The 26,884-nt window shown below is 38.3% G+C and overlaps 2 protein-coding genes across 3 annotated transcripts; both read right to left on the bottom strand.

Moving 5' to 3' along the window:
• Positions 1-343: 343 nt before the first annotated feature.
• On the bottom strand, positions 344-8,791 carry prok2 (prokineticin 2). 2 transcript variants are annotated; one of them, XM_077726849.1, is made up of 4 exons: positions 8,647-8,791; positions 1,972-2,073; positions 1,148-1,273; positions 344-874 (listed from the first exon to the last, which is right to left on the bottom strand). In XM_077726849.1, exons 2-4 carry the CDS (start codon positions 2,041-2,043, stop codon positions 749-751), a joined length of 324 nt encoding a protein of 107 aa, XP_077582975.1. In that variant the 5' UTR covers positions 2,044-2,073; positions 8,647-8,791; the 3' UTR covers positions 344-748. The 2 variants fall into 2 exon arrangements, with proteins under 2 accessions (XP_077582975.1, XP_077582974.1); XM_077726848.1 differs by lacking the exon at positions 8,647-8,791 and having other exon boundaries at positions 1,972-2,255.
• Positions 8,792-12,521: 3,730 nt separating this feature from the next.
• rybpb (RING1 and YY1 binding protein b) lies at positions 12,522-26,696 on the bottom strand. Its single transcript, XM_077725622.1, has 5 exons — positions 26,497-26,696; positions 25,787-25,909; positions 15,663-15,971; positions 15,498-15,596; positions 12,522-15,256 (listed from the first exon to the last, which is right to left on the bottom strand). The coding sequence occupies exons 1-5, from the start codon at positions 26,520-26,522 to the stop codon at positions 15,007-15,009; spliced, it is 807 nt and encodes a 268-aa protein (XP_077581748.1). The 5' UTR covers positions 26,523-26,696; the 3' UTR covers positions 12,522-15,006.
• Between the last annotated feature and the right edge of the window lie 188 nt (positions 26,697-26,884).

Genomic DNA, 26,884 nt, shown 5'->3' with positions numbered 1-26,884 from the left:
GCAAAAAACAGGTCAGGTATTTTTGGCACGTCGTATTGTCTCTGCAGAAAGAAGGAATTATTTAGATGACTGAAGATTAGAATCTATTTATGGTGATGGGTTTTGATGTTGGTTTTATTGTTTCTCGCTGGTAACACTTGACATCGACCATAAATGGGAGATTAAATAATACCTACAAAGAAACAACAAGCACAGTTTGAATTACTGATTAATGTGACTTCCAGCCAGTGAACTGAGAACTCATCAGTTGTGTTGTGGCAAATTGAATATTTTCATTTGATTACATTAAAAATGATTTATTTATTGTAGAAATAATGTGGCTTAATCCTGTCGTGAGACGTGATGTTGGAGTGTTGGGAGAAAACTTTGAAAAAATACCCCTCAAAGAAAACATTATAACCTTTGAGTGCATATTTAAAGGTCAGAGTAACCCACGTTCACACCATCTTTATACGAGTTGTATGGAAATGCAATATAGTTGAGGTACTATTCAAAGATCAAACAGCCAACATAGTAAAAATGTCAGATTCTTGGAGACTTTTACTTAGAATCCTTCCTCTAGCAATTTCCTAAAATGCGATTTTTTTTCAAACTACTTCCCACCAAGGTTATTTTCTTTAAGGTTGCTGTGCATTTTACACAAGAATTCTTCTCAGGTATTTCTCACAATACTGCTCTTAGGTCTATGTTTGTTAATACGGTAACAGTGGCAATTATAATATTTACATTGGTACCAACAAACAGCACATCAGATGTAGTCTTTATCTCTTTTATATGGTGAAAGACATTTTGAGCGTCCCTCCTCAATGGTGATGCATGAAAGATTGGGTAGACAGGGGCATGTATGATGGAGTCTTTTCCCAATGAAAGGAACCTGTGGACAAAGGATATTCAATTAGCCCTATTTACCACATGGAATGAATGGAAAAGCAAGGTCAATATTTAAAAGGAGCTCCGGTAGTGCTTTCTAAACCCAAAATGATCACTGCCTTATTAATGTGTGATCACAAACATGAGATTCATGAGACGGCATTAATATCAGTTTAAAGGTATTGAATGCCTGATATAAGGCTTTCTCCTGAGTTGATCTCACATTTACATTCTCCTGAGATGATTCCACATTTACATTTTCCTAAGATGATCTCACATTTTGGCTCATGGGATGACATTCGTCTCCTTCCGCTCCCATTGGCGTACACATTCGTAGGCTCCGAATCCACAAACTCACTGCACAGCACATTCCGCCTCCACACTGGAAGTCCTTCTCGCATGCCTTGACAAAAACACGCACAAATTTGCATGCAACAATGTTAGATTTCCATATGGTAACATTGTGGTAACTCTTGCTATCATTTACATGTTGAATATAACTATCATTCGGTTACGTATTAGGGTTTTAGGTGAATCATACTAGCTTTAGTAACAAATATAGATGTTTTTCGCTCACATTAGTCGATTTTTGTTTGTAAAATAATAATACCTAGCACTGATTCTGAGTTTTTATGAGGTGTCAGATGTAAAAAAAAAAATAATAATAGATTTAATGGTGAGAAATGACAATCGGTGAAAGAATTCACTTGACTTATGACCCAGACAGGTTTGCTATCAAACTATAATGTTCTGTTTAAAATACTGGCATAAAATCATCAGTATTGATTAAAAATATTTGCAATAAAAAGTTGTATACTTGATCAAAGTCTTCTAAAAAAAATTAAGAATAAGCCGTTTATATTGAGTATTACTAATTTTACAAAAATATTTATGTATCGACTCTAATAATTCACAAAATGTATTCTAAAGATAATATAGCAGATACATTTAAAATACTTTAAATCTCTTCCAGATTCCCTCTCTTCTTGTCTTCTAATAGATAAAATATTTGTCATAGATATGCACGATTATCCCATCAAGCAATATAAGTATTTTACTGTTTAACTTTGAAGCTAAATGTACATGTTTGTTTTGACTTACCCCCGTGATGACGGCTGAAGATCCATGGGACACCCACATCAGTAGAAAGAGCAGCAGAAAAAGGGGCTTCATGATGAAGAGGGGTCCGAGTGCTGCTGTGTCCTTCAAAGAAACAACTAAAGCTGACAAGACTTTGCCACATGTGCATACGAGACTGACTAAAGAGAAATGTGAAGTGGGTTTATAAAGCCAGCCTGCCATTCAGAATCAATGTGACTCATTCACATCAGCATCGCTTTTCAAAAGCTACTAACACCAATTTCAATATTAATGTTTTTCGCTCCTAACGCTTCCTTTAATACTGAGAAGAGCATCCGTACACTATTTATTCCCTTTTTTCCCCCCCTCATTGTTACCTTTTCACATTTCAAGGCCAAAGCTTTCATTCCACCGACTGGCAACCACTTCATCGACATTCCTACTAAGAGTAACTACATTTTCAGTTATGAAAATGAACACATGGAGCCATTTCTGTATACATATTGTACGGTTGCTCTTATGCTGGTGGTTCACAGCAGTAATATTTTGTTCTAAAAGTAACTTCTTTAAAAAGTATTTGGGTTTGACCAATGAGAATGAACAAATATAATGATTAAAGGTCAGCTTCTTTTCATAAATACTGTACAGTTCATCTGAAATTAAGAATATAATGTAACTGAACAAACTATAGAAGTAGTAGTAGCTTCAACACTGAAGTATCAGGTTGGATATACAGTTTGTTTTCCTGCGTAGTATTATACTATGTATATATCATATTTATATTTTTTTATTTTGAAGTTTGTTCATTTGTTGTTGTTTTTTTTTTCAGTAAAAAGTTGGAAGCTTTTATGTATTTCAGCTGCCCACCTCTTAATGTCAGCTTTTAGCCCTGAAAAACTAACAAAATAGCATTGGGTATAGAAAAAGATGAAGGTCATGAAAGCAGCTGTAGACCACTCTGGAAAACTGTTAAAAGTTAAAGGCTAAGTGAAAAAAGTTGTGGTCCTATTAAAATGTACACTCTATCTCTTGTATAAACAATATACAATTATATATATGAATATACTGTATATACTGTATTAGTTAAGTGAAAAGTGTAGTAAATGGTCCAGCAAAACATGTTTAGAATGTTTTCTAGATCTAATTAATACCAGTTTAAATTATAGTGTGGATTTCATTGCAACATGAACAACATATACATGTCTGGCTTGCATCATCCTGAAATCCAAACAGGTCATAATGCTTATATGAATACAGTACAAGGTCGCAGCTAATGCATTCTTTATTCTTTGCGCTCCTTTTCTATTTCCACCAATACTGAACAATGGTAGACTGATTGCTAAGCAATTATATCAAAAAGGGTGCTTTGCTATTTGGACTCACTAAGGTTTGGAACTAATTTTCCATGTTGGTCACAATTTAGTTTAGCAGAAATTAAAATTTTCAATTGTAACAAAAATGAAACAGACTTGCAATATACAATATCATTTGAAAATGCAAATTAATATGCACTTATGAAATCACTAGTCATAATGTAAATCCCTTCTCTATCCAGCTTCTGTCTATCTATTTCTTGCTATTTGTACATTTTATTTTCTTATTCACTGAAATCCCAACATGACTCAAGGACAGGTCAAATCTTTCATTCCGCCAAACTGGAAGAAAAAAAAGTCAGTCCTATCCCCTTTCAAAAGGTAGAAAAAAATGGTTCGAGCTTTTGAGGCTCTAAGATTGGGGTTGTGACAAACTGCTCCAACAAAATGCTCTCAGGCAATACTGACAACTTGTGGTGCTAAATCCATCTCTCAATTTTCCTACATTTTTGATGTTTGGGGTCATGGGTGATTTGGAGCTTATCCCAGTGAGAAAACACAACAAAGTCCAACAACAACAAAAAAAAGGAAAGGTCAGGGCTTTGAGTAAATATCAGAGTTGTTGTTGATATCCCTGCAGTTCTTCAATGTGAAATCTTAAAATGGTTTATTGACAGTTCCCAAGGTAAAAAGAATTCAGATATTATTTCACTTAATAGTACTTTAATCGTGCAGTTTCCAAATGTAGAAGCCAAAGCAATATGAATGTATTTACTGGATACAATGAATATAGGGACTCCCAACAAATATTGCCTTCCAAACATGGAATTAACTAACGTAAATATTGCCAAAAAAGTATCTGGCCAATTTCCATAGCAAAATTAAGCAAATACACTAATGATATGCCCTAGCCTGATTCTAATTACTCAATGATTCTGTTGCCATTGGCATTTTTCATTCTCTTGATTGAAATAAATGCAACATTTTTATTTAGTTTTTCAGTCAATCGGTTTTTTCTATAGCAATTTTTGACAGTCTTTGTTCCTACAACCATATTTATAATTTAAGATGGTTAGAATTTCCTGATAGTCTTGATCATAAAGTAAATTGTTTTTAGGCTTTGTATACAAAAAAAGGGAAAAAAATATTTAGCAACTTCTCTGAACTCATGCTATGATGACGATGAATGTGACATTCAATCGAATATGATTATATCTTATCCTTCCAACCTGGCCTTGAAAAACAAAAGTAGCCTCATACAGTACGTAGGCCTTTCTATGGACAATAATCCAATTCTGTAAGTCCTTCAAAGCAGTCCTCTGGCTTCCCAGAATCCTTTGCTACTTTCTCTTGTCTGTCTCCTAGAGGCGTTGTGTGTGAGGATGCATCAAGAGAGAGCCAACCTCCATGGAAGAGACATAAATGAATTCGACTCACTCTTCAAGGTCTAACTCAAAGCAAGATACTTTTATTCAAGTTAGCAAGCAGTTTCAGTATCTATGAGGAAATGCCTCTTCCCGTGCACACACTTGCACAAAAGTGTGAGCGAGGGGGTGCCGAAAAGCCTCATTGAGATGAAAAATAATTTGTGTGGGTAATAGAAAACAAAGCTAGACAAGATCGTTCTTCTTCTTCCCATATTGTTACAAGTGCTTTAATTGAGGGGCAGTTTGAGGAGTTTTGTTTACAAAATCTTCCAACACAAAACTGCTCCTCCATTGTAAGATTTTGTACACAAAAATTCAACACATCGACAATGGCTGGCTCTAGATGTGACTGTGTAGTTCCCTTCAAAAAGAGTGCATTCAGCCAAAGCGCCTTCTCTATCCGTGCCTCACATACCTGGAACTCAATACTAATTAACATACGTGAAGTCCCGTCTCTGAACCTCTTCGCCAATCATCTTAAAGCCTGGCTGCTAGACGAACAAAATTGCGATCACAACCCTGTCTAAAACTATGCTACGTGTGTGTGTTTGTGTGTGTCTAGTATGTGTCATTGTTTATCTTCAACCTACACAAGGGACTAGAAATGGAAATTAGCCCTGGGCTACAGTCTTCCATATTTACATACTATATATGTTCATTAACATGGATAAAAATATCTTCAATAATTTATGCTGTACCTTATTAAATAAATCAAACTCAAACAATCCGTGGAAAGACTTACAGCTTAAAAACCCAACAAATTGGCATGTCGAATTGTTTATTGACGTTGACTCTCTCTTGACATGATTGTTATGCTTGTCCATTCTTGTTTAAAAAGGATGCTGAGCAGGAGTTGTTGCTTACACCGTACATGCCGGTGGTCTAAAGCTTCGGCAGACTCAATCACAGCCCAGTCAGTCAATAATATGCATAGGCTTGTTTGGAAGAGCGAGCAACTTGGATAGTTTTAACTCCAGGCAACAGATGCCCAATTACCATAATCTCTATAATTATAATGAGGCGCAAGGATGAAAATGTATAACCCCAGCTGTGCTTGCTCACCTCAGACAGTTTGAATTCCCCCTGCATATTGATGTGACGTTTTAATAGCGTGTTAACGAGGGCAATGGTGGCTTTAGAATAAAGGGCTACTTAGAAAATTAACTTTCCAATTATTATTATTATTATTATTATTATTATTATTATTATTATTATTATTATTATTATTATTATTATTATTATTATTATTATTATTATTATTATTATTATTATTATTATTATTATTATTATTATTATTATTATTATTATTATTATTATTATTATTATTATTATTATTATTATTATTATTATTATTATTATTATTATTATTATTATTATTATTATTATTATTATTATTATTATCATTATTATTATCATCATTATTATTATCATCATTATTATTATCATCATCATCATCATCATCATCATCATCATCATCATCATCATCATCATCATCATCATCATCATCATCATCATCATCATCATCATCATCATCATCATCATCATCATCATCATCATCATCATCATCATCATCATCATCATCATCATCATTATTATTATTATTATTATTATTATTATTATTATTATTATTATTATTATTATTATTATTATTATTATTATTATTATTATTATTATTATTATTATTATTATTATTATTATTATTATTAATATTATTATTATTATTATTATTATTATTATTATTATTATTATTCCAATTCATTGAAAATCTTTTGAAAGTCTGTACTGAAGTTCTTATTTTTGAACCTTCTCTATCCTTTCTCTTTTAATTGTTCTTAATCAAGTGCTTGTCACTTTTCTACAGCTAGATCATTGTCATAATTGCACATGTGCAGAATGATCAGCATGAAAGACATGGATTATGTTTCATTTCCAGAGGATGGACCACCACCATCTTTATTTATCACACACAATTGCAAGATGCGATGACTAACTAGTAAGCGAATAATTGCATTCCCAAAAATAGCTGTCAGCTCCAAAACTACACACACTTGGCAGTTCTATACTTAAATCTCCAGATTAATTATTTACCCTTCGGAATACACATTTGTCTGATCAACAGGTAAAAGGAAACATGTGCGCATGTTGTTTGTCTGCATGGATACAACATACATAAGCGACAAATGCCATAGGAAAATTCTATGTAGTACTCACATAGGCAGTTTGCCTCAAAGCATTTAATAAAACTTAATTGTTATTTTGTCAATTGCAAATGGACTTATTGTTGGTAAACTAGTAATGATCCAAACTTTTTTTTAAATAAACACAATTCATTTTGATTTTATGTCCTAAATTTCAACATTGAACATGATTTTACCACATGGTTGCATCATATTTTCCTTCACACTGGCATTTCATCATTATGTTATGACCCGATTATTACATCATCTATGTTAATTGAATTTCTTTTCAAAAGTGAAATGTGTCCCCTTTTCTTAATTAGTGTATTTCTACTTTAGTTATAGATGAGTATAAACTGCCATCACTCTGTTTTTTTTTTTACTGCAGCTATTGATACAGAAACAGACCAAGTGACCCCTTAAAGAGCAGTTTCAAGGATTCGATTTCATCTTAAAACGGACGTTAATCCACAAGATGGGGCAATTGGACAAAAAATGAAATCTTATGCTTCCACCAAAGTTACATTGGAGACTAGAAATGTGGACAAAGAGTCACAAAATGCAATCACTGGACAATGACTCCAAAAATGAATACTCTTTCATTCCGGGAAATTAAAATACATTCCAGACACAAGTTTTTTTGCTGAAACTCGGGGGTATGCAGTTTAAATCGAATGAATGGTAAAAATCAAGTATAAAAAATATATAAAATACACAGATAGGGAGAGAAAAAAATATTAGAATGTTCAGAGTAGAGCAAAATTGTGATATTATTGCAATATTCCACATTTTACTGTGGGGTCAATCAACTACAAAGCCTTTAGATGAAAAATAGATTGCCGGGTAAAAATATTAATCTCAATAACTCATGTAAAAAAAACTAATTTTTAACACAGTCACTAGTTCAATTGAATTTGGCTAGTGCGTCAAAGAGTTTAATGGTTTATATGTTGGCCACCTGCCTGTTTCCACGGCAGCAGCAGTATGAGAGAAGCATAGTCTGTTTTCACATTCATAGAAATTCTATCCATCAATTCCCAAGAATGGACATGAGTTCCACCGCAAATGAAATATTGGAGCGAGGCACACACATACTGATACTATCTTTTAGCCAGCAGACACCCGCATCACTTTGCTTGTGGGCTACAGTGAAAAGATATGGCAAGGTGATGTTAGTGGGCTCAGCTTGTGCCTTCCTCCATTCTAATCAGGCCTTGACGAAATAGAGCATTTGTTTGCTTGAGACCCGTATCTAAGACAAACAAAGCTTTCCGCCATCATTCCATTCAGCGGATACTATACAGTATCCGTCTCATCCCAAAATCTCGCAGTGCTACAACAACAACAACAACAACAAAAAACGATGCCATGCACACACATTGGCAAGAACGACAGCAAGAACATAAATGATTCACTAGCTGGCTGACACCAAGGAGCCCGTGGTGCTCTGCAGGAGAGACTCAATATGCAACACCAGGAGTGCCAGTTGGCAGCAGCACGCCATGCGTGCCTTGTAATATACTGATGTCTTTGGAATAGAACATCCCAAGCACCCGTGTTCTCCCATCCCCACTTAGGAATCAAGTCACCCAAAAGTCTGAAGCAAGACGCTACACTCCATCTCCTCTCCCCCATCTCATTATGCTCCCTGCTGCAGAGGAAGGCTTTTCACTGCAACTCATAAGGTTCACAAAATAATCAGGCAGCAGCCGCTAAGACACAATCACACCACCACACGGTAACCCAACACTTGTGGATTTAATATCACAGCACAAGTACCTTTATCCCACCTCTCACGTCTTTTCAGGTTTCCAATCACCTCGATCTTCTCCTTTGTTATCTTCATGATCAGTGGCAGTGTAAGGAAGGAACACTGTAGAGATGTAACAGCTGTAGAATATGCTTCACTGCTGTGCTCTTCGTCTGTGAAGATCACACAATCAGAGGCAAAGAGATAAACAGTGGGGTGTTGCAAAAATAAATAAATAAAATCACAGACAAGAGAAATGTTAAAAAAATCTCTGCACTACGCTGCTCTTTGCATTAGCTAATCTCATATCATCACATTTTCTGAACCACTTCATCTTCATTGAACAACATTTTGGGGAATTGAGTAGTTTTCTTTCAATATGAACCCCTTGACAGACTTTTTAGAGTCAACGAACCTTAAATAAAACACAAAATTAAACCATTTCAGTGGGAAATGAACCACGACACCATCAGCGGATGTAGAAAAAATCTTTACATATTTAATCATCATTAATCCAGCTAAATCAATGTATACAGCTCACCTCTGCAATTGTCACATGTGTTTATTATAGTCAGTGGACATTTCACACCGTTATTGAAACCTTAACTGAGAGGGGAAACAATACAATTGTTATTGACCTAAGAAAACAAATAACAGTAGCACCCATTTAAGTGTTTTTATCCAAGTCTTGCCATCAATACGTTATTGCTATTATATAATCTGCACATCTGATTCACACTTACTGTGTCCTTAAACTGGAGTCATCTCAGTTGATGCGTCACGGTGCTTTTAGGAGAACACTTTGACCTCGGAATGGATTCCATTTTACCTGCCAGAAGCAACAATTGACAGTCCAGGGTCAGCCAAATGAATGAGTTCATGTTTAGCCTTCCTCAACGCTTGGCCGAGCACTCACCATTTTGTTTGGAGTGCTCCCAAATGGAAAGCCGTATTTGGAGGGAGGCCAAATTGTCAGCCTTACACACGGCTTTGTAAGTGACTGATAGCTGCAGCCAACTTGAACAGAGGCATCATCAGGGGACACTTATCAGAACAAAGCATATACGTTCCTTTACAACATGTTTTCTTCATAAAACACTCCCCCATTTGTCTATATGAGAGTTAGCTAATTGTTTCCATGTTTGACAAAAAAAAAATCACAATTGTAAGATTAATAGCTCTCAGATTTAGAGGCAACTATATCATATACGCGTATAGCAAATACTGACAACTACTGCGAGGATTTAGTAAAAACAGCTGTCTACACCATAAGAATACTACCTGCCACAGTGTGGTTTTCAAGTTCCCACAAATGAACATGGTGCCCTTGAGCAAGACACAGAAACTCCAATTACTAGTTGCCCTCTGGAATTATTGTAGTGGGTTTTCTTCTTCATTTCGGGGGTGGTTCTATAGGATATTGGTTTTACAGTTTTTTTGGATGTACAACACAAAAGACCATGTTTTAAATTCTGTCAGTAATCCGTGAAAGCAGAGTTATCATGAACTCCTATTATAGATTGGATATTCAAATCCCTGACGGTTTAATCTTGTTAATAATTAAACTGGGTGAATATTATACACTTTGCATACTTTGTAGTCAGCATTCAGGTCAAGACTGATTACACACTTTCAGTTTGACAGACAACAAGAAAAAGGCTGTTGAGTAGTAATTAGCTCAAATGATAAGACAATGCGCCCCCATTAGACCAGAACACTCTGGGAGAGCATAAGCTTTGGCAGTAAGACATAAGTCTGTACTTTTATGATTTTAATAAAATTAGCATCCCAGTTAAAGGGCCAAGTTAAATCAAATAAAACCTGGAGTGTTTAATGTATTAATAGGTGTCAAGAAGCACAGTATCAGTGTATGACCTGCAGGTAAAGCTGCTTTATAAGCCTCTCAAGGTCCAAGGTTCATCAATGATTTACTGCACATCATCTCATGTTAACACTACACTTATGTATAGCTATTATGTACCAATAAAGCGCACACTACGCTTGCATGCACAAGTCATTACCCTTTGGAAAGTGTTCACACAAACAGGCGGAGCAGGATTTAGAGGCGGCAGCCTCCTTGAAGCGCATCATTTTGTTCAGTGAATAAACAAAACAAGATACGAATAAATTAAGTGGAATTAACGTCAACTGCTCAAGTAAAAACAGAATATCAGGAATTTCCTATTCTCTTCACTTCTGTTTTTTTTTTTTTGAAATATTGTTTACATTAAAATGAAAATGTTCTGGCTCAGTCCCGCACTCAAAGATTCTTAATACTATAGTCTGTCCTCCCAGTGACAGACAAACACTTCCACTGAGATTTACTGATCCACTTTATGAGCACTGAGGCTGCAACCTGATAAATCCTTCATCATTGTGCTTTTATTTGGGGATTTGATCTCCGAGGGTGGAAAGTGGCATGTTCAGATTTCTGTTGGACACCACTGGGTTGCTTTGTATTGTTTGGCCAACCTGATATCTCACTGACTTCTTCATTTAACGACAACCATGCAATATATTTGGAAAATCTACATGCTCTGTGAAGCGAGTCTAGAGTGTAAAGATGCCGCTTCCAAAATCGGCACTGCAATCACAAGCTAGTGAGTGATACACAGTGGGAAGGCCCCCTTTTGATATTACTCATCAAGTTATGCACAACCTCGTGCCAGACAGGGTGAATATAACAGTTTCCACACTTCTTTAACTGTTGTAATTATATGGGTAGATTTGATGGTGGTCTGAGTGCTATCATAATGTGTGGGTTTCTATCAGGAATGACTGTGCTCAAGAACTTTTAGTCAATGCTGTAGAAGGGTCACTTGCCTGACTTCGATGCAGGCCGGCATGGGTTGGATTCCAACTGGTGGTGATATGATTGTGAGTGCGAAAGGTTGTCTGTCCCCTGTGGCTCACTGTCGACCAGTCTCGGATGTGGTGTGCGTTTTTTCGCCCAAAGTTGGATGGGATGGGCTCCAGCAACCCCTGCAATGGAAGAAGAATTAATGAATGCTGTAAATCAATGTAATTTGACAAGGTAAATAACAAATATTTCTACACTTTAGTAGTAAAATGTCTACATAACATAAGTGTGTTTTGTTACTTCTAAAAGAGGCCATTTTTGACATATCTTGCATGTCCAAATAGTTCCTGATATATTTTTTCCGGTCCTTAACAAATGCATTAATTAAGTTGCCATTTTACAAGGATTAGTGTCAGCACTTCAGCCTTAACAACTGTCAGATCAGTGCCAGGAGGCCAATAAAGATAATGACTAAAAGTCTTGTTCTGTCTCGACTCTAGACCATGGGTGAATTGTCTGATATTTGATTAAATGCCTGTTTTAAGATGTGTTGTTAAATACATTAGTGAAAGCTTCGAAATGATTGTATATGCTGTACAATTAAGTCTTAATTTATTATAGGGGAAATCTTACACACATGATTGGCCATTTCGGCTGCAGCTTGTGGAGTTCAGGTGAGGGATTTAATTGAGTAAATTACATAGCAAAAATCAAACCAGTTGTGATTTTCGACCCATTCACATCCATATGAGCTTATATTGAACGTCCAACCGCTTGGGTCGTGACCTGAAAGCAATGCTCTTTTTTTATGATATGTTCAATACATTCCTCAAGGGAGAGATTCCGTGCTTCCTCGTCATAGTGGCGGAAAGAGTCGTAAGTCAAACAGTAGGATGAAGGATTCAGTCATGGAGCGAAACCTTACTCATGTTACACTTAAGTGGGTTTCCAGCTTGGACAATAACTATAGACTCTACTAAGAAACCACAAAGGTCATTGGAACTGCTGCTGTTTTAACCATAATAATGCTATACAATGTACACAGGGTGAAGATAGTTGCAAGTTGCGTTTGGGTGTGAAAAGAAGAGCTGTGAGAAAAGAAAGTAACTTCAACAATTTTATTTGTGAAAAACTACAAGCAAAATTCATAAATAGACATTTCTATTTGAAGCAAGAAGGGAACTGAACAGATTAGCCTATAAGCGCAAAGTCGTGCACATGCCAGGAACATGTTGTGTTTCAACATTAGAAGCTGGACAAGAAGCTATGAATTGCTGAAAATGCTACATACATTTTCACACCAGAAACAGAATGTGACCATTTCACAAGGGGAAAGAAACAATGACACATCAGCTGGAAGTTAAACAAACCCCAAAAGAAGTTCAACTTAAACGATTAAACAAATAATGGATTATTGTACTGTTCTACAAATGTTTCCACATTTCTTTTTCAACAGAACAATAAGTTTTAAAAGCATTGTACAACAGACATCTTCATAGGAGGAAATGAGCTTGTATAATAATACACTGAGGTGGGAATTCACGTTTATGATATACAGTCAGTAAACAAGCATTCTATATTTGGATCTCTGACAAAGAAACCTAAAAAAATGTAACCATCTTTACACAGTAAATTAAGGTTACTGGTCGCACACAAGAACAGAACTGCTTGCGCGGAAAGGAACAGTAGAACAAAAGACGTCAGCTTCAATGCCATTTCGTAGTGTTTGCAGATTTTAAAATTCTATTTACAAGCAATGTCATATATATACTCAACTTGCCACTTGTCAATAATTTAACACATATCTTTTCACTTGCAGTACTACATGGTTGTAGATAAGGCAAGTGAGACGATGGCTTTTTTGGCCCATTTCGAAAAGATTGCATTAGAAAACAGTTTTGACTGTGTGTGAGTGTATGTGTGTGTGTAAAAATCTAACATTTTCAGCCTGCTAAATTCTCTTGGCCTATCCCCACCTTGAACACTGTTGGCATATTTGTACACAATAAAATACATGATTACATTTGAACAATTTCTTAAGAGCAAAAGGAAAAAAAAGTATACAAGTTACAAAAATGATTATCCCCGTGAGAAAGCACACATAAAATCATGCCCTGCTGGGATGGATGGACCTCAGTCACAACTATAGTGGGCTGGTGTGCGGGCAATGGCTCGGATGTGGCGGGGGGGCTACATCTAAGGTGAGGTGGGTTCACTCAGCCCGCCTCTTAACATCGGTATGTGTCCAGTGTGGCGTGCTGGGCACAGCACAAGTGAACAATAAGAACACCATTGACATGGATTATATTAGTCTTTATTTATTTAAAATGTTATTCATCTCAAACATTAGATAATTGCAATAACCGCATTTCAAATTGTTATTCATCTATGTATCTTGTTGATATGAAATTCCTTTGGTCCTTCAATAAATAAAACTAAGATATCATATACACATTTATTCTTTATACATTTTCATACATTTAAAGGAAATTTGTTTGTTCTCATATCAGCTATTAGTGGAAGTGAATTAGAACCATTTGAACCCATGTCTTGCTGTTCTAGAATATGAAAGAGCCATTGTGATTTTAACTTTTACCTCCAATGACACAAAATTTAAATTGCTATTCAGCAAAAAAAAAAAAACTTTTATGAAATGGTCAATAACAAAATTTATTTGCACTAATTTCTATCAGGTTTTTTTTAGGTGTTAGAATAAAAAGATATACGTTTAGGTGTGTTTAACAATTCCTTAAGGTTGAACCAAACCATACTGTGTGCAACATCCTTCAGTCTTAATGCCAACATAAGAGCAACATCACTTCAATTGGAGTCAGAAACCTTAACATTATCTCCAGGTAATGGACCAAATAGCAACAGCTTTTACTGTTTTACACAACAGCCTTCACTTTACAGTTAAGGACACACAATACTGTATAAAGATTCTCATTTTGAAAAATGATTACTTGGACTTCTGAGAATGGTCCCGACAGTGTTCCGAGTGTAGACAGTATTGTTGCTCAAAAGGGAGTGACAATCTGATTTGTTATTATAGAGTGTTTGGGAGATCTGCAAAACTTTTCACAGTGTATCTAGCACCTTCGTGTGTGTGTATGTGTGTGGTCTGGCAAAATTTCAAACTGCAATGAAAACACTGAGGGTACGATCAGTCGTCAGAGCTATGCAGCCAAGCTTCAACACGACAAGGAAAATATCAAAGTATACAGGTGCGACGGGTAATAAATAACGGTACAATAATAACAAAAACGAGGGTGGTTATTGTGCCCGGCAAAGAAATGTTCTCAACAAAAAACAAAAGAACGAGTTGGCCTCACATCCACGTTCAAATATAAAACAATACATACAAGTGTCTTGAGGCTAGCATGGGGGTTTTCCTCTTTATAGTCCGCGGCGCCTTACCTCTCCGTTAGGCGCAACGCGCTAACTTGCTCCATGCCAGCACCTTACCACATCCAGGTTGGTCATGGCCTTGGGGAAGGTGAAGTCTCTCCCCCTTAGGGATCCATAGCATCCATTAACATGGGGTGAAAAGACGGTCGAGTGGGTGGGGCCCCAAAAGAAAGGGGGCCCCTTAGAAGGACTCGTCATGCCCCGCGGATAGATCCCCTTTGGGCGTGGAGGCGCGCGACGAGCCTTTGTCCATACTCTCGGAGCCAGAGCTCTGGTGCTGCTGTTCGGAGCCCGCGCTCGACGTAATTGTGGATGAGGACGTGGAAGAAGAACGGCTCTTCTCCTTAAAGTCTGTGATAATCACCGTAACGTTGCCCACGGTGATAGCCAGCTGCTGTGCCGTGCTACGGTCGATGTTCTTCAGCTTCGGCCTGAGGGATAGAATTAAGGAGAAAGCGTCAACAGTGTCAGCTAAACAGTCAAGTCAGAGTGCAACGGCAGTGATTTCCCACATGCTTCTATGCTAGCGTACATCAGTACGCGACTTTGGAGTTCATTGATTCAGTTTTCCTTGTATTTTGAACAAAATATATATTTGTTTTGGTTAAAAACAAATGGTGAAAAAAAATCACAAGTCCCAAAACCTATTGTTTTTAATTGTGGAGTACATACCTGGAAATGTGATTGTTCTTGTTGGTCTTAGTTGCTGATTTGCCAGACTGTATACTCTGTTTGTCACTGGGTGGACTCTGGTGGTTTTCTGATTTGGGTCTAAAAGAGGACAGCGAGTCAATGACATTCTCAGCAAAATGTCTCTGTCCGCCTATGTGGACTCACCTCCTTTTAATGATTGGTTTCTTTACAACGGCCGGGACGATGTCTTTCTCTCTGTCGGCTTTGTCTGGGTTCGGATGCTCCGTGTCGCTCTTGTCCTTGTCAGGAAGTGGCACCTCTATGCTGGGCCTCACAATCTCTGGACGGTCACCTTCATGGCGAGGTTCCACAATGGCGGTGTCACCTTCACCGTCTGGCCGCTCCCTGTCTATGCGCTCACTTCGCTCCCGTCGCTCTTTTTTGGCAGGGGGCGGCATCGGGTATTGTTGGGCCACCTGCTGGGCCACTAGCTGGGAGTTGATCCTGGGTTTCCTGTGGAGAAGAGTCAAGACACAAATATGGATTAGCTTACCAAAGGCAGTCGGTGCTCAAGCGCAAGTGATGTACGCCAGAGGTAGCTCTTAGGCTGCCTTGGAGTCGCGGTGTTCGACACCTAATCTCATTAGACTGGGGCTGTCATAAAGTGAATGCTCGGGATCATAAGGTGGGACATTTGCAACACATCACGTAGGTCTTCTAATCTGATTAGAGCAGGCAGAGTCCCATTTGTCACAGACTGACACTCAAGAGGGTGTGATGGAGCTACCACACTCCTGGTACATTTGGCACACAGCAAAAGCAGCGTGTGCCACAAAGTCGATGCTCTATCATTTCAAAATCAGCAAATAAGCAAGAAGAATTCAGAGAATTTCCAAACTCAAATGAAATGATTCCATCATATTTAAACAAAAATGTAGTTGGACCAATAGTCTCCCATTGGAAGCCCAAAATGACATGCAATATAGATGCCGACCAACATAACACACATTTGAAGTCGTGCAAGTTTCCACTGTACTTTATCTATAGGACACACGATGTCTTATTGTTGACATTTTGCAATAGCATAAATGACAGAACCTGGAAGTCCAGAAGAACACATGAATCAAAACCTCCAATTAAAATGCATACATTCTAATTTCATACCATTAAAGCACACAGTGCAACATTCAAAAACTTTTGAATCCTAATCAATCCGGCATTACTTGAAAGCTACGTGTGCACAAGGGTTAAGCATCAGGTATTAACTCTCTTTTTAGTCTACTAGCTCTACACTTTCAAACATTAGGCAGTCAGATTATCCCATTTATCTCTCAATGACCAGCAACAAATGCACCTAATCTCTTGCTGCCGCTATTTCAGACTGTCCATGCGCTTGAGAAGTTGACCACAAGTCAATCGAGCAATAATAGAGCATCACGTCAAGATGCTCACGCCAATCAATACACCGGCTGTTGTGAATGATGATTAAGCATGGGCTGCTCCAGTATGCATTACCTTGCATAGTTAGAAGGAGCCCGCAGCACTTGTGTTAAGTGCCCATGGGGGACCTTTAATGGGTTCAAAATTGATGCTAATATGGACAAAATGTGCCTCTCAGCTTGGCTTTTCATTTGAAAAGTATAGCGTCTATCCCAAGGGTCCTTAAATACCAGAACGCAGACTGGGCCAGCCCTTATGCCATCTGGTACCAACAGAAAAAAGTTTTTTTTTTTACCTCTTCTTGCATATTAAAAGTCTGGGGTGAAGTTAAATGATATCAGAAAAATATGAAAAATATGATACAGTTAATGCAATATATACATTTTTCACTATGCAAAATAAGAAATCTATATACATATAAATAGATTAGGGGTGTAACACTTGACATGGAATGTAATGACCTATTTCGGTTTTGCATGTTGAGTTGGTCCAGTTGTGAAGCATTTTAGTTTGGTTTTAAGCAATTTTTTTCCACAAACCAAGCCTGCGTGCTGTCGCACTTTACAGCTGCTGTAAATCAAACCTCTGGGCAAACATGTCAGCTGTTGGGGACTACTTCTCTTTAGAAACCAAAGCAAGTTAAAGAGCGTTGTGTAGTAATTGCAAACAGAACATTTCTTAAGAAGTAACCGGAAGGGCTCATTTTTAAAAATATAATTTGTTGCGTTATTTTCCAATGTGTAAAATAATTGGATCCATGAGTAAAAGTACTGCATTCTGACCTCTATTATTTAATTCAGCCGTCATATAAATATGTATAAAGCAATTAACAGAAATTTGCTGCTTAAAATTCACATAAATGAATGTAAATGATAGCCCTGAGTCTTGTTTTTAAGAGTTGTGTAGAAAGCATGCTTCCATCTGGATGACAGATGACCTCAAACTATCTGAGGTCATGAAAGGTCACAGACAAGCAATGTTTTTTTTCTCCATTTCTCCTCTTATATGTTGTATGCAGTTAATGAAATCGACAGTCGTAGCAGAGTACACAGCATTGTTTTCAGCCTTGAACATTTCTTTTTGTTAACAGCACAAAAAGGTCTCCTCTAAAAGATAAACTGTCAGCTGCTTGTTTTGACTGCATGCCATCCATGCAATGTGACCCAGCAAAGAAGCAAAAACATTTGAATTCTAAATAGAATTTTGTGCATACTTTATATAATAAAAGACGTTGCATTCATAAATATAATTGTGGACTTTCGTCTTATCCCCTCAGGTATTCCCAAATGGTTTAGTCCAGTTCAGCTCAGCTTCGCTCATGTTTGGAAAGCTCTGATTTATTGAACATGTACAAAACAGCTGACGTAAGGCCAACAGCACACAGGGATTCCATAGTGAAAAACTGCCATGTTTTTGGATGTATAAAGACAACCTAAAATTCCAGGAAATCCTCTGTTTTAAACTGAGGAACGCTGTGTTGAGGCAGCCCGAGTAGAAAATTAAGTACACTTAGTGTTTTCACAATAAAACTTGAAACTAATAAAGGATTATCTTTTATAATTGGGGAAAATAAGGTCACCAAATACCAAATAAGTCTAAAGAAACATTACTACTAAAATAGTTCTTACTTCTCCTTTGTGAACGAATAAAGCCAATACAAAACGAATCTAAATACAAGTATTAAGGAAGTGTGCAAAATATTAAGTCCAACAAATGAAATGCTTGAGTGCTCGTGCAGAAACTGGCTTGTGGTTGAGTTTTGGACCAAGAGGCATTGGGTTGCAGCAGGCACCACGGCATGCTTAAATATTTACTTACTGTTCACACGTCCATTGCCAACACAGGTCATTTACATAGACATTTGTAAACTACTACTCATGTCCTTAAGTTAATCTGAAATCAGTCCAGTTCAGTTCACTTCATTCAAACCATTTATTTAATTATGTTCAGCCCTTAAATTAATCCGAAATCAGTCCAGTTCACTTCATTCAAAGCATTTATTTAATTATGTTCAGCTCTGAAAATTAATCCGAAATCAGTCCAGTTCACTTCATTCAAAACATTTATTTAATTATGTTCAGACCTTAGGTTGATCGGCAACCAGTGCAGGGTATACATTTAAATTTTAACTTTTAAAATTTCCCCCAGAATAGTAGATATTACTCTAAAAAAACTTGGCTTCATGCGGTTGTCAATGCAACAACCAACTAACCATAACCAAAACAAAGTGCAATAACCAAGAGCAGAACTGGGAATGAACTCAAGAGACCAACTGTTGAAATTGCTCCCGCATCATGCTGCTGCCAATACCTTCTGGGCAAAATTACAGAGAATGAGTGCAAACCCTCACAGTGGGAAATCCTGGACAGTATATCACCTCTCCTTTGCACTGCAATCAACTGTTGAGAGCCACTCTTGATGTTTAGGGTATGTATGTATGTATGCTGCGTTTGAAATGCTGAAATTATTTGATCCTGCTATTCCCTTTCGTCGCAACATCCTAAAAAATCACTTTGCTCATTGACTCAAGACTTTTCAAATGTGAACCAGTTTAAAATCACTGCCAAACGTGTGCTGCTTTTGAAAATAATTTTCTCTGTATGGTGCCATGAGATCAGTATAAACAGTGCATGTTAGTGGGGAATTTGGATATGCTGCTTTGATTAAAGAAGAAGTAACTGAATGACTGACTTTTGGCTTTTCCTGCAAGGAGATGACCCACCTTTTTTTATTTAACGATTTTTTTTCTTTTTAAAAAGAAAAACCTGTTTGATTTAAAATCTCAGTAAAATTGTACTTGTGAACTGCAGAGTACAGGTAGTTGGATTTAAAAAAAAAAAAAAAGATTTATCATGAAAAGAGCAATATCTGCATACTGTATATTAAATGTACAGTATGAAAGACACTTGCCAGTCCTCCTACATGTGTAAGACTAAGTATGCGAATTGAGAAAGAGCAATTAGTGGAACGAGCAAGTGGTGGTGATTGAGGTAGAGGGGAACATCAAAGCTCTAGTTAACGCAGCTCTTTGTTTCAAGTGTTGAGGAGGACAAGCAATTATTTCCTACCAAAATGAATGAATGCAATGGCTAAAAACACAAGGCAAAAGCGACATTGAGTGGGGGGTTCTTCGACCATGGCCAGTGAAGAGATCAGACTAATACGCAGGGACTGATTCAAAAGCAGTCAATACCCACACTGTACTCAATAAAAGTAAAGTGGCTTTCAGAACAATGCAATCAGCAAATTAAAATTACATCGATGAGGCTAGACGTCTTTTGAGTGCACGTACACGCCAATGTGGTGACTGAGCTTCATAGCTGGTGGCCACATCACCAGTATGTAAGAAATTACGCACAGCGCAGTCTGATCCTGCAGCACATCACTTACATCCTGCATATGAGGAGGCTGCGGGGGTTCTGTTTAACTACAAAAGATCCCTATCATGTGCTGACAACCATGAACCAACAAATGATCATCATGCATTCATCTGTGTCGACACTTGTATTACACTTTGAGGATTATGTTGATGCACGGGAGGCTATCCCATCCCCCACCAGGGTGGAGGGTAATGGAGCAAAGCCTTGTAGTAGAATTGTGGTTTTTTTCAAATGTGTTAACCAGACATTGGATATGCTGGTATATTCTACAAATATCACATGGTTTCTCCAACAGAGCGACTGGCAATCATTTCAATACAATTTGTAATACCAGTTATTTTATGGAAATTCAGCATGTAGGAGTTTTCTTGCAATGCAATGAACTTTAGAGCTCACAATGTAGGGATTTTTATAGATAACAGGCAAGTCAGGAATGACCTATTGCCCGAGTCACACGCTGAATGTGAAAATTACCGCTACATTTCTTTCTAGTCTGAATGCAGCTTCAGCCAGTAACGGTACAGTACAGGTCACATCACCCAGTAGTGGTATATTATGCCTAAGAGCGGCTTTAGTAGTTCGTTGCATGGTCTTGTGAAAAGTTTGAAAATGTTCCAACATTAAATTGTACAGGGAAAACAATATTCTGCTAAACTGGAGATACGGTTGGCTGTTATGCTTGTGCTGAGAATCTTGCAAAAGCAATCTGCTGTCATGCACTGTCAATCAAATATAATAAAAGGATTGAAGGAATAGGGGCATTTTTTCTCCGTTTTGGAGCTAGGATGCACATGTCTGACTATCTTTAAAACCTACCAGTCAATTACGTTTTGGCCATCTCTGCTTTAGTGTCAGTCTTTTTTTTGTTCCCTGAGCAACTTGATGTGTAATAATGGCTGCAGATTTTCAACACACTCTGTAAAAGGCAGAAAAAGGCTTCATGACTCACCACTGAAGGGTCTTTTTCTCTCTATGATTGACCTTTCATGTTGTAAACTGCCTGGAAGTTTCAGGCACAGACAGCATGCCATTGCCAAGGCAAAAGTATGAGTGGATTCTAGCAATATCAAGGTATCACATTGCTCAGATCAATCATTTACTAACCGCTCCATCATCCTCTCTTGTCTTCTTCCTGACACTGCCCTATCTTTCTCGCTCAATAGTCACCCCAAAGGTAACCTTTTCTGAATAATTATACCTTTAAGTAGGTATATGTCTAACCTCTTGTAAGGCTTTCTGTCTAGTACAGGCCAGACTGTCACATCAGCTTTGACAAGTTTCAATTAAGCAACTAGCATCTTTGAGATAAACTGACGGATTAGATTTATTATTTGCAGTCAACACTGAATATAGTCAGTTTTTAATGATCAATAGAATGATATGGTTCATAACATGAGTCAATGTTTTTTTGTTGTTGTATTTTTAAATGAATTACACCTTGACCGGTAACAAGAGTTATCATGACATACAACCCTATACAACAGTGCTCTGGGTTATCTCATTTGCAGTCAATGGCAGAATATTGCATTTTATTCTCATAGTTAGAATGGCTTCACATTGCAAGCATGGTGGCTCTTTATTGTACTCAGACCTGATTTCTCTGCCAAGCTCGATGGTGGTGGTATGAAGAGAAAGGACTGTCCACACTGGCTCTTTCTCAATGGATAATGATGTGCTTCATGCTGCTTTCAAGCCCCTTGAGACTCTTGGCTGAATGAGCACACCCCCTTTAAAAGCCACCTATATATCCTCTCCTTTTTTTTGCAACACTCGTGCACATACTTGGACAGAGAGGGATGCCACATTGAGACAAATCTTTAGCTTTCTGATAATCTCATCTCTATCTGTAGGCGTCCATATGTTCCAAGTAGCAGCAATTCAGCATAAACAAACAGCCCTTTTCCCCTCTCGTCCTTGCCCTCATAAGACTTTTTATGAATTCTTTGGAAACGCCACACTCTCTCGCTGTTGCACCCAGTTGCTTGCATTATCATTTTTCCCTGAATGGTACGTACGTTCCACAATCCGGTACTCAACATTTGTCTTCTATTGTAAGACTGCCAAATTGGCTATTGTATTTAATCTCTTGCACTCTGCCAAATGCTATGAAGTAATTACGAACTTTTAAATCTGCTAATTAACATGTTAAGATTATGTTCTTTCTCACCCAACACAACATTCACTGCAGATACTTATAATGCTGGATAAGCAAAATAAGTTTTTTCTATGAGCAGGGCATGGCTGGGATAAGTAGGGAAAGGGACTGAGGGCTAGGAACCAAGGATAGAAATTGAAATCCAGCATTCCCGTCTTATGTAATGGCATTTTCCATTTGTCTTAATATGACAGTGGTGGAATCTGCAGATTATACTGGCTCCATTATTGTACATGACAAACAGGTAGTCAAACAACCCTCACTTCCCAATAATTGCACAATCGCATAGACACACAAGAGCAAACTTTAGGGTTTTGTGTTGAGTCATTTTTATTTATCAATGCCATTTCTCAATGAATACACCTATTGTCATGAATGCAATCTATGATTCATGTTTGAAGTAACAGCTTCTGAATCATGACAAAATCCCATTCCACAATGTAATGGTAGGGAAATTAATTTAAATGGATTTGATTGATTAGAAGAACCAATTAATGTCTTTGCTGATTTTAAGCATTTCAATAGAGCTATTTTTTTAGATGACACAAAAAGAAGACCTCGGACTTTTATTGTATTTAAATAGAATCAATTTAAAATGGTGGAAAGAGAGATATCACAACACTGCAGCAGTCAGGGAATGAGGTGCCTTAAGAGTTCCTGTGATGTCGACCATTTATCAACTTTAGAGGGCTCTTAATGTTTTTCCCCCTGGGCCCCAGGGCTGCCAGAAGAGCATACCAAACATCCCCACAAAGCAAACTGACATAAAACTACAGAACACAGCAGGATTGGGGTTCCGATGGCAGAAATGTCTTAATGATTGCCAACATCAGGGATTCTAAGACTCTAGCACTGAATGAGCTTGAAGATGAGCATTGGGGTCAGGTGCAAACGCCAGTCGCTTTCTTGGTTGAGAGTCATAGAGGTAGCGCCTGGATTTAGCCTACATGAGTATCAAGTTACATCACCGAACAGGACTGGGTCAACAGGTTCGTGAGGCTGCTCTTTAATGGAGAGGAGGGACTGTCCCCAGATGCTAATGTCACAGCCAGTGTTTGCCCTTGTTAACACACATTCTTGCCTTGATAAACACAAATTAAAATGGTGACCTACAATTACCTGTTCATGGCTAGTTTATAAGAGGCATTCAAATTTTGCAGCAGCGTGAGCTTCTACCTGCCGTTATTATCAATCATGTTCAGTGGTTCCCATTTACGCAATAAAAAAAGATTCTGTATTGATGTTGAACCCCGCTTTGCTTCAGTATTAGCCCCTTTTTTTACTTAAGTGATTATTTAATTGAGACTTGCTTCCGAGGGAAGCCATGCAAAGACAACAGGTTAAAACACAAATAAAAAACATTGTAAAGCATTCACACATCAATAGAAAGGTTGAAAACATCAATGAATGACATTAAGAAAGTTGGTTTTAACAGCTTCACTGAAATTTCCTGTTCATTAATGAGCAGACTTAAGTGGAAAGAAATGAAACTATTTTGACAGCACCAGCAGAATGAACTACCAAGTCAAAAGCCAATCGAAGTGCAATTAAAAAAGCGCAGTAATGAAATCTTATGTTAATATATTTGGCAGTTAATTCTGTTTGAGTGGCCTGATGTCTGCCATGCACAGAATGCCTTTCACAATGACCGATAAATTACATCCTGTGCTGTTCCCATATGTTCCTGATGAGAGTTGTAGGTGGCTGTGCAGAAATTAAGGTGTAATAAACAAGATCCTGTTATACTCAAATGGAATCAAATACAAATGAGCAAGAGACATTTACCAGGAATATCAGCATTGCTTTGCATATGTTCATACAATGAATTTTGTTGGCTTTAATTGCGATGAAGAAAAATGGGGTGTGGAATGAATTTGCCTGACATGGTTGTGCAAAGAACAGCTGACATGAGTCTATTATAAGATTTTTTAAACAGGTTTCCCCACCCGCACAAGCAAGTTCACAGAGAAGAAAAAGTGTCACTGTTTATAGCAGTAACATCAGACGGTCAATATGCAACTACAGCAAGATCACAGCCTTCAACAATCCACTAGATTCCCATTCAGTGGGAAGCACTGGTACTCATTAAAATGAAAGGCAACCTAACAACTGCATGAATCAAAAGATTCTGTTTTCAGATTACACACATACTGTAGAAGACAAGCAATGTGCTGATGTCACTGGCCTAACAGAAACAACTCGGTTTTTACCGAGGAAATATGACAGGGATGCCACTGACACGCTTATCTGTTTCCTGCTTTCGCAGCTCATGCTCAGCATGCATCATCAGCTGTGGTCTTGAGACGCACGCTGCTGAAGGAAAAGGACATGGGGGAGGGGAGGCAGACAATTAAGACAGACATCTACGTATCTACCTTTCAGATTCATATCAACTGAGGTATGCCCGCCTTATCCTGATGGGTGGTTACCAAATACTCATAGTAAAACCCAAGCTGTAAAGGTTAGAATCTGATGTAGTCAACATCAAACCACAGATGATTCATCTGTGTTTCCAGGCTCATGACACAACTAGTGACATACATAAACAAAGTTGTTACACACTTATTTGTCATAAAAAAATGTTCTTTGCCAGGAAAGAGGGGGGTGCTGCTATTAAGAAGAACCTTTAAGGGAATCCCATCATGTTAAGTAATTTGGTGATTTCATCTCCATTTCTTATAAGAAATGTCACCTCAACATTTTTTTCGACGCTGAAGACAGGAACAAACATGCATATGAGTCATTTAAAAGAGTTTATTCGTATACTTATTTTCCAAGAAACGCTTGCCGGCAGAAATTAAGACAAATTCTATTGACATCACAGTAATTAAAAAATAGAAACAATTACGGAATGACTTCACCTTTTTATCCACTCTTGCCGCTTCTGCACACCTTCATAAAGCTTCTGCAGTGGCAAGCTTTACCTTGCCTTAAAAGATATGCAAATCTCAAACGGATGAGATTTGCTCAACTCATTAACTGTCACTGACGGCATTGGGCGTCCAGGCCATCCCGACTGAAAGCGTCTGAAAAATCACTGCAATGCCTTCAAAGCCCTTGAAAGATGAGCAATCAACTCCAGTTCTCCCTCTTTAAATCAATTGGACATTGACTGTGGTCAACGGCATACAATAACTTAAGTGAGCATCAAAATTCCCACTGATGACTTAAGTTGACAGACCTAAAAAAAATGCATGCAACAGTGGAGCTTCCAAGAGGAAAGTGATCACGGACGAAATGGGGGAGAGTGAGGGGAACAGAAGAGAGAAAGTGAGCGAGAGTGATTTTGTGTGTGAATGCGTGCGTGCATGTGTGCACGTGAGTGTGTACGTGAGAGAGGGAGCTTACGGTACCTTGTTGATGTGCCCTTCCTCACATCGCAGATGCTGCATTTAAAAGCTTCAGCTGTGTTCCTAAAGGTGCAGACGCTACAGTCCCAATATCCGTCGTCAGCTTGTTTTGCTTGTCTTTTTGGCCTGACAAACAAAACACATGTTTAGGATGAGTTCCGATGAGGAGAGTCCGTTATTGACACATTTCCTAAACGAACACGAAAGGGTGGCTCGGTTGGAAGAAGGGGGGACCCGATCTGGGCTCGTTCAAATGCACAGCGCAGCGCAGGTTTGTCCCGTCAAGTGTACCTCGTCGATTAATCTTCGAATTACTCCCGATCGGACAGACAGACGGACGGACGACTACGGACGCCTGTCCGTTGTATTTCCCCCAGCAGGCAGCTAGCATAGCTGGCAGCGCTCATTATTTCCCAGCATCGAAGCTTAATATGTCGCGCATTACTAAACCGTGTCGAATTCGACATCGGGCCGCCCAGTACATGGCCTCTAGACGGAAGAACCTTTCGGAGAATGCCAGGCGTCTCCTGTGAAAAAATCCCTTTGTTAAGTGGCCGGGGTTGTAGTGCGCTCGAAGCCGCCATAGTGACTGCACTATTCTAGCTAGCCGAGTGAAAAAGGGAGAAACGATCCCGAGTGAAGGCAACGCATCCAAATATCGAGCCCGTGGAGCTTAGAACACGTGTAAATGGGTCAACGGGCGGTGGCTTTACCTGCTAGGGCTCTTTTTGTCGCCCATTGTGAACAATATTCCGCGGGAAATAAGAAGAAAAAGGGGCCTCCTTGAATTGTCAGTGAGCGTGCTAGGATCCAGATCGAGCCGCTGCTGAGGCTGCTGGCAGACAGGCTCCACTCAGCGCTGGCTCCAGGCACGGCACAGAGACTGACTGCACGGCGTCATGTGATTGCTTCCGTCCAATCACAGTGCGAGGAGCTTTAAAAGTCTGGATGGAGATTTCTGAGCTCGTCCCATAACTACTACTGGCACTATTTGACTTGTCTTCACCTCAATTCACCCCGTGGTAGGGATGGACGTCAGAGTTAGTCTTTGGTTTCAGGTCATAATGAGGCAAGGACGAATGGAATTGCAATGCTGAAGAA

This window comes from Stigmatopora nigra, chromosome 10 (assembly GCF_051989575.1).
Source record: "Stigmatopora nigra isolate UIUO_SnigA chromosome 10, RoL_Snig_1.1, whole genome shotgun sequence".
Lineage (NCBI taxonomy): Eukaryota > Metazoa > Chordata > Actinopteri > Syngnathiformes > Syngnathidae > Stigmatopora > Stigmatopora nigra.
Note: the sequence above shows the minus strand (reverse complement) of the source record. Positions and strands in the feature narration are given on the sequence as shown.

Excerpts from the sequence above, each read along its gene's own strand:
- prok2 (XM_077726848.1), bottom strand. The coding sequence starts at position 2,172 with ATGGCAGGCTGGCTTTATAAACCCACTTCACATTTCTCTTTAGTCAGT. Across the intron at positions 1,274-1,971 it reads CTTCAGCCGTCATCACGGGG|GCATGCGAGAAGGACTTCCA; the intron begins GTAAGTCAAAAC and ends GTTTTTGTCAAG. Across the intron at positions 875-1,147 it reads GTCATCCCATGAGCCAAAAT|GTTCCTTTCATTGGGAAAAG; the intron begins GTGAGATCATCT and ends CTTTGTCCACAG.
- rybpb (XM_077725622.1), bottom strand. The coding sequence starts at position 26,522 with ATGGGCGACAAAAAGAGCCCTAGCAG. Across the intron at positions 25,910-26,496 it reads GACAAAAAGAGCCCTAGCAG|GCCAAAAAGACAAGCAAAAC; the intron begins GTAAAGCCACCG and ends TTTGTTTGTCAG. Across the intron at positions 15,972-25,786 it reads AGGAAGGGCACATCAACAAG|GAAACCCAGGATCAACTCCC; the intron begins GTACCGTAAGCT and ends TCTTCTCCACAG.